The sequence below is a fragment of the Monodelphis domestica genome, chromosome 1 (assembly GCF_027887165.1).
Source record: "Monodelphis domestica isolate mMonDom1 chromosome 1, mMonDom1.pri, whole genome shotgun sequence".
NCBI classification, from domain to species: domain Eukaryota; kingdom Metazoa; phylum Chordata; class Mammalia; order Didelphimorphia; family Didelphidae; genus Monodelphis; species Monodelphis domestica.
The window spans coordinates 573590087-573598130 of NC_077227.1; the positions used below are offsets into that span (position 1 = coordinate 573590087).

Below are 8044 nucleotides of genomic sequence, written 5' to 3' on the forward strand. Positions count from 1 at the left end.
TACCTAGAATCAATGATAAGGGCTATATGAGCAAATCATGATGTGGATGAGAGGGCCACAGGAGGGCATGTTAAAAGGAATTAGACTTAAACAACAACAATAACAACTTAGTTTCTGTCTTAGAACCAATATAGAAAAGTGGTAAAGGTCAGGCAATGGGGGTAAGTGACTTGCCCAGGATCACACAACTAGCAAGTGTCTGAGGTCACATTTGAACCCAGAACTTTCCATCCTTAGGCTTGGCTCTCAACCCAATGAGCCACCTAGCTGCCCACTATGGAAGGGACTTTGAGGGATCATCTTGGTCACACCTCTGTCCTTTCCCCATTAAACAGTACCCAACAGAGGCCTAGAGATAGAAAGAAGGGTTTGTCCAAGGCCATTGGACACTTTTGCACAACTATAGCTATACATAATTGTATAGATTTTTTTTCTAGCCTTCTTATTGGACAGCTAGGTGGTACATTGGATAAAGTACAGGGCCTTGAGTTAGTCAGATTCATCTTTGTGACTTCAAATCCAGCCTTAGTCACTTCCTAGCTGTGTGAACTTGGATAAATCACTGGACCCTCTCTACCTCAGTTTCCTTATCTGTAAAGTGGGCTGGAGAAAAGAACTGGCAAACCAGTTATCTTTTACCAAGAGTCTGAAATACCTAAATATACCTTGTTATTGGGTAGGAGTCCTGGGCCCAGAAGGACAATAGATTAAATGCCTTCAATCGTCTCTAAATCTATAATGCTACCTCAGTAGCTGCTCCCTAGTCTGGAAAGCTGTTTCTCATGAAGCTTTTGTTCATACAGATCCTTTAGGGGTCAAACCATAAAATAAATCTTCTTTGACCTCTTCCCTGCTTCCCCAAGGCCCTTGCTGCAGGCATCTCCAAGAGCACTGTTTTGCCCCACACACTTCCGTACTATTACAAACAATTTACATTAATATCTCAAGAATTAAACTGGGGAAGGACGAAGAGGTGCAGTGGAAGTGTAAAATGTTTTTTTTCGAGAGGACGAACAAAAAAATGACCCTTTCAGATCTCAGCCTAGGCACTAAATTCAGTTTTTAACACAGACAGCTGAAGTTTGGTAAATGTTTGTCAGCAACAGGGCCTGGCTTAGAACCCAGGTTGTCTGTATGAGGAGAGATGCTCTAGGCGGTTTCCGAGAGACCAGATGGAAGAGACCTAAAAGGAGACTGTGGGAGGATTCTTCAGGTGCAACGGGACAAAGTGGATAAATACGGTAATGCAGGGCAGAGGTTGGCTCAGCGGCTGGTAAGGGAGGGGCTGGCGCATGGCACCGGAGGGGCGGAGCCAGGAGTCCAGGGCGGGAAAGGGGCCGGCGCCACGCGCACGCGTTCAGGCTGGGGGAACGCGCCCGTGGTACGCACGGGTGCTCGGGATGGCAGCGGCGGCCGCCACGGCGGCTGTGACAGTCAGCTCCGCGGCTACGCCAGTGGAAGAAGAGGGCCCCAGTGGAGAGGCAGAGTCGGCGGCGGCCCCTCAGCCGCAGGCACCAGCAGCTTCGATTGGGCCCCGCTTGTCGCGGTTGCCTCTGGCGCGGGTGAAAGCGCTGGTGAAGGCAGACCCAGACGTGACGCTTGCGGGCCAGGAAGCCATCTTCATCCTGGCGCGAGCCGCGGTGCGCGGGGCGGGACCTGGCCGGCCACGGGGCGTGGCTAAGAGGAGGGCGGGTGAAATTTAGTGGAAGAGGGTGGGACTGGGGGAAGTGCCTGATGAGTTGTGTTAGAGAGAGCCATAGACAGACAACGCAAAACCTTTTAGGAAAACCTGGGTTCAGAGATCATTCTAGACACTTATTAGCTGTATGATCCTGGGCAAGTCACTTAAACTTCTTTGAGCTTCACTGTCCTTATTTGTAAAATGAGAAGGTTCATATACTTAGAGCTGGAAAGGACCTCAGAGGTCACCTGCTCTTATCCTTTCATTATATGGAGTGGGGGGTGGGGGAGACTGAGGCATAGGAAGGTGAAATAACTTGCCCCAGATCACACAGGTTGTAAGTAGCAGAGATGGGATCTGAACCTAGGTTTTCTTTTACCCTGACTACCCTTAATGGCTTCTACGTTTTCCAAATTTATAGTCCTTGATCCATGATAGGAAGAATATGATGACAGTATGAAGGAGATAAGGGAAGAAGTTAAGGGGTAAGACTTATTAGGAAACTAATCAAGTTTAGGTGGTAATGAGGTCTCATGCAAATCACATTACTGGGATTTGGAAGGATAAATTGGAGGGAAATGATTTTGTGAGTAAGATTTAGCAGATGGGACTTGATAACTGATTGAATATGTGAGGTGGGGGATCCTAGGAAGAATCAAAGATCACAGCAAGGTTTTGAATAGTAGAGATTAGGTAAATAATGATGCAGCTGATAGGAATAGTGAAGTTGGAAGGAGGAGAAAATTTTAGACTTAAGAAATTATCTCAGGGACAAGCAAGGTGGATGAGAGGATAGAAGACCAGGCCTCATTGAGAGGACCTGGGTTCAAATGTGGCCTCAGATACTTCCAAGCTGTGTGACCCTGGGCAAGACACTTAACCCCAATCACCTACCCCTTACTACCCTTCTGTCTTGGGATCAATGCTTAGTATCAATGCCAAGACATTGGCATTGGTAAGGGTTAAAAAAGAAAAAGTACATCTCAGTTTTGTGCATGTTAAATTTGAGTAGCCATTGGGGCATTCAGGGACATATGTCCTGCAGGCAATTTACAGGATCATTGGATCATAGTTTTAGACTTAAAGGGTATTTTATTTGTAGATGTTAAAGATGTTGGGAGAGAGATGAAGGTTGCAGATGATGGATTTGGGATTATTCCATGATAGCTGAAGCTAATAAGCTAAATTATGTTGTTCAGATGTAACCCATTTTGACCCCATCTTGGCAAAGATGCTGAAGTGGTTTAGTTTACCTTTTCCTTCTCCAAAATAATTTGTCTTAGGTGCCACTTTTTAAGGAAGGATATTGGCAAATTAGAGGGTCCAGAGGAGGACAGCTATGATTGTGAGTAGCCTCAAGTTCATGTCCTCTGAAAACTATTTGTAGGAATTAGAGAGGTTTAGTCTAGAGGTGTGTGCATATGTGGGGAACTTGATAACTAACTTCTAATATTTGAATGGTTGTCATATGTAATAGGGATTTTTCCCTCTCCATGCCCCCCTCTTTTTTTTTATGGCAATCTGATTTCATTGATATAGAGAACTGCTGAGAATATTTCCTATCAGCAACATTTTTATAATTAATCATCCAAAACATTGCATCAGGCATTCAAAAGTTGTGATCTAACTAATCACATGAAGTATATCTTAGAAGCAACCTAGTAAATACTTATTGAATTGAATGTTGTTATTGAGGGGTTTCTTTTTTAGGTGTGGATTGGCCTAGAGGTTCCTACCAACTCTGAAATTCTGTGAGAGTAAATGAGGTTGCCAAAGGAGAAAGTATTGAGGAGAGGGGCCAAGGACAAACCCTCATTAAGCATGCACCCTCCTTTCTCTCTATTCCTCAAAAAAGAGTTGGGAAGAAGTTGAGGACCCAGGAAAGGAGATAAAGGAGTGATTAAAGAAGTAGGAGAACCAGGGGAATGTGGTATATCTGAAATAAGAGGGGAAAGGAGGGTGTGGTCAGTTCTAAATCCTACAGAGAAGTCAGAGAAGTCATTGGCTACCCTTGAGAGAGCAATTTCAGTAGAATACCGGTTAGGTTTGACTTCTGGGAGGAAAAAAGGTAATACAATAGCTGGATGGGATAGAGAGGTCAAGGGTAAGCTATTTAGGACTGGAGAGATATGAATATATGTGGAGAAAAAGATAAATTGTATGAGGGAAAAGGAATGATTCCATCTTCTTTTGAAAATGAAGAGGGGGAGGACATTGGATGCTGATGCTGAGAAGATTTGAGGAATAATGGAGAGAATTTGAATGACACTCCCATCTGAGAGCATCAGTCTCCAGAAAAGAGAAAGCTGTTATCTACATTGCATTCTGGGTTTAGATGTATGCTTGGTTTGAGGAAAGAGGAGAAGATTTGGAGCAACCAACATTGGGAATGAGATGAGGAATCAATAAGAATAGAGAAGTAATGCTGAATACTACTTAAGCCTATGTTGGTGCCTACGAACTAACCACCTTTCTTTCCCTATTGCCACTTGTCAGCAAGAAGCAGAGCTTCCCTAGTTCATGATAGGCCTCATATGACCTTTTCTTTGCTTTTGCTATAGGAACTCTTTGTGGAAACTATTGCAAGAGATGCCTACTTCTGTGCCCAACAAGGGAAAAGGAAGACTCTCCAGAGGAAGGACCTGGGTAGAGTCTCATTGTTTTTCATTCAGCCTATTCAGAGGATGACAGGGTCATGTGTCTAAAGTGTCCACTTTAAAGGTCTATGAATTTTGGGGGGTGTGAGATTGAGATGTTGGCAAGAATATGAGGATACTTGGCATTTTGACAGAAGGGGGATGGTGGCAAAACTATAAGGAAGCTGGGAGTATCAAAGAAAAGTTTCATTACTTCTAAATTTTGTGTAGGACTGGCCTCAATATTATAGTTGATATATTATTTATACTATATTAAGACTTGGGAGTTTTGTAGTCTTACTTCCTTTTAAGGTAACAGCAACTTGCTGAGATCATGTTTCATAATTTTTTGACTATCCCATTCCCTAGCACCCCTTCTCCTGCTTCCCCTCCCCCCACCTTCCATTTATAACTTTAAGAATATAGTGGTACAGGTTTGAGTTCAGACTCTACCAGTCTTATTGAGGTGCCCTCTTTTTCCACCATATTAAATGTTTCTGATAGTTTTTTTTACAATTACTAGTATCTCTGTGATGGTGGAGAGCAAGAATACCCCTCAGAAATACCATTCCAAGAGAATCAGATAGATCTTTATACCTATTTTCTGGACTTTTGGTTTTGTTGCCAAGGGGATGAAGCACTCTTTGTCTGCCTATATCAATTGTGTTTTCCCTTTTACCTTATAGATAATGCAATAGAAGCTGTGGATGAATTTGCTTTTCTAGAAGGTGAGTTTTCTGCCAGGGGTAAACATTTTTATTCTTTTTATTCTATATTAACAGTTTGAGCTCAGAATCTCACAGTATAGAAAACCATCAGTATGACTTTGCTCTTATCTATTGTAGGGATTAAATTTATGGTCAGACTAAATATAAGACAATGTGGTTGTTGATTTTTAAATTGATACAGCTTAGGTCAAAATGACCTTTTAGCAGCTTTATTTACAAAAAGAGTGAAAACAGAGAAATGTGAAAGAGGATAGAGTAAGAAGTCTTTATCTTATTACCCTAAATGTTGCTCTGGTCTCTGGCTCAACCCACAGAGGGCTTGGTGTTAAATTTAGCAAGAGTTCTACCCACGAGGCCACCTCCAAGAAGGGGAAGCCTCTTAGGAACTAAACTCTTCAGAAGCCAGGAAAGGAGGGTCAGCTTTACATCACTTCCTGTCCCTTCCTCCACTTTATGGGGACCAATTGCAGTCTTTAAATTTGCTTAGCACTGCCCCTGGGGGGGGCAGTGTTTGTAGGTTCCACCTCTCATCCTATTCACATGTTTCTGACTGATTGAGTTGAAAGGGTGGAGCTCTCTAAGTGGCTTTTGAGTTCCCTCATCTAGTGCCAAGTAGGAGTTGTTTAAGCTTTTGGTTGATTAAATTTAAAAGTAGGCAAAATCAATCCCATCTTCACACTATGAAATGACTTCTAACTCTCCAGTTCCTTACTTAGAGAGTTGACACTTTGTGAAAAATGCTAACACTGAGGAGTGATGGGGGATTGTGAAAGCCCACTGAAAATAAGAATTAATTCTTATTTATTCCCCACCATATTAACTTTCTCCTATTTCTAATGTTAGATGCAGATATGATTACTAATTTAATAGTTTACAAGAATCATTGTCTATTAGCCTACCTTTATCCCTTTCAAGGAACAGTGGCATTTAAAATGATTATTTGGAGGCCATTTATTGGGAATATATTTCTTAATCTTATCTATTTGCCTTTGATTGTGTTGCCCATCTTCCTCTGAGAGGCAGCATGGTATTGTGAATGGATAGTGAGCCTGTCTTGGAGTTAGGGAGACCTGATTTCACATAATACTTCTGAAACCCACTGGTTGTGTGAGCCTAGATAAGTAATTTAACTTGGGCCCCAGGGAATTCCCTGGGACTGGGTTGCAGAGAAGGGATTTGTCTGTACTGGAAGAGGAAATTTCCTTATCAGGAATTTCCTGTATTACTAAACTCATAAGTACAGGCCCATTCTACCTTAAATATTTGTACTCAGAATATTTAGGGACAATTTTCTATCTGCTTGTTTACACAAAGTAGACTGGATGGGTTCAGGAAATCACAGATTCTTTTCCAGTGGAGACCCTAAAACAAAAGAGGGATGACCTTCTAGCTGAATGGGCTTTAGAAAAACTCTTTGTTTGGGTGGCTTGTGTGTATTTTCTTTGCTCTGCTTGTGCTTCTGTCATTGTAATATTAGCCCCTATTAGATCACGCTCACTGTTTCTTAGGGTGCAGTAACACTTCATAACATCATCTGGCTCCTCTGTTTTGTTCTTGGCTCCCTTCTTTCATTTGATTCTTACAGTAATTCTGTGGAGGGGTCCAGGATGGGGTAAGGGGTATGTGTCTGGTATGTGACTGTTCTTCAACTCTGGTTCATTCTTCTTGAGCCTCTTGCCCATGGCACAACCCATCCTTTTCTCTAGGAACTGTTTGTATGTGTGCTCTTCAAAAACATTTTTCTTTGTTCTTAAACACTGATTCATTTAGCAAACATTTTAGTGACTGCTCAGACATTGGGCCTATGTGTTGTGGGATTACAAAGATGATAAGACATGGCTGGGACCTGTAGCTCAGTGCCTTTATTGTCAAAGGCAAAGGCAAGTTTCTCTTTCCTTTAACTTTAGCTGGTTTGAATAATATTATACTTAATTCTCTATTGCCCTTTGTTTTTCCAGGAACTTTGGATTGAGTTGCACGAGTTCTGCAGATCCTGGAGTCTCTTCTTGAATCCCTGTGTTCTTCTACCTGCGCGCCAGCAGGTCTCAACTGTTTCTGAATGTTGTCCTACACAGACTGTTTCTTAGGGGAGCATTTTATGTTATTCCAGTCCACTGCTCTATTTCCTGTTACCCATGTAATCTTTGAAAGGCTATCAACCCAAGAATGGGCTGGTCTGTGATGTCAGCTCTTGGCTTTTCTTGTCACAAGTCTCACCACTGCCTGTGTCTTCTGGTGATGGGCTTGGTTCCACACCTGATCCCTGTGGAGAGAATAATGAAGAAATTTTTTCTTGGTAGAGAGGCCTTATGAAAAATAAAGCACAAAATAAAGATGTTTGGACTAACATGCACTTAAATGTTGCCCTTTTTCTCGACAAGGGTTCCCTACAAATATAATCTCAGAACCTCGTTCCTTTCCCTAGATTTCTCTCCCTCTCTTCCCATCAGCTATTCTACTCTATTTTCCATCAATCTCCTTTTGTTATGTATTCTTTCAATCCCTCTAGTTGGGAATGCAGCAGCAACATATAGATAGGGTTATATATAGCTATGGTGATTGCATTTCTGATTTCAGGTAAAAGGAATTTTTATTTTTAAATAAACCTTTGTAAAGAGTAGCTTTTGTTGAAGCTTATGGTTGCCATTTAGGGAATGTTTTTGGCTACAGAATTTGTAGGGTGACAGGCCCAATGGTACCAAAAACCCTTTAAGTTTACAAACACTGTCATATAAGGATTTAAGTTATTTGTTTGTGAAAAATAAATACATTCTGGGACCCTGGATGGTGGTGTTGGAGGAAGAAATCTTTCTTGGGCACAGATAAAATAATCTGACAAAAATAATCCTAAGTCACTCATTGCCTGTTAAAGTTCATTGCTTGGTATTTAATATGCGTTTTAAAGGAGCAGTTGGTAGTGCAGTGAATAGAGTACAAGGTCTTGACCTAGGTTTGCATCTGGCCTTCTGTATTTATTAGCTATGTGACTCTGGGCAAAT

The 8044-nt window shown here is 41.8% G+C and overlaps 1 protein-coding gene across 2 annotated transcripts; it reads left to right on the forward strand.

Moving 5' to 3' along the window:
* The first annotated feature begins 1281 nt into the window (after window positions 1-1281).
* POLE4 (DNA polymerase epsilon 4, accessory subunit) lies at window positions 1282-7398 on the forward strand. Of its 2 annotated transcripts, XM_007476317.3 has the most exons (4): window positions 1300-1640; window positions 4243-4327; window positions 5004-5045; window positions 7004-7398. In XM_007476317.3, exons 1-4 carry the CDS (start codon window positions 1401-1403, stop codon window positions 7015-7017), a joined length of 381 nt encoding a protein of 126 aa, XP_007476379.2. In that variant the 5' UTR covers window positions 1300-1400; the 3' UTR covers window positions 7018-7398. The 2 variants fall into 2 exon arrangements, with proteins under 2 accessions (XP_056669461.1, XP_007476379.2); XM_056813483.1 differs by having other exon boundaries at window positions 1282-1640; window positions 5004-7398.
* The last annotated feature ends 646 nt before the right edge of the window (window positions 7399-8044 follow it).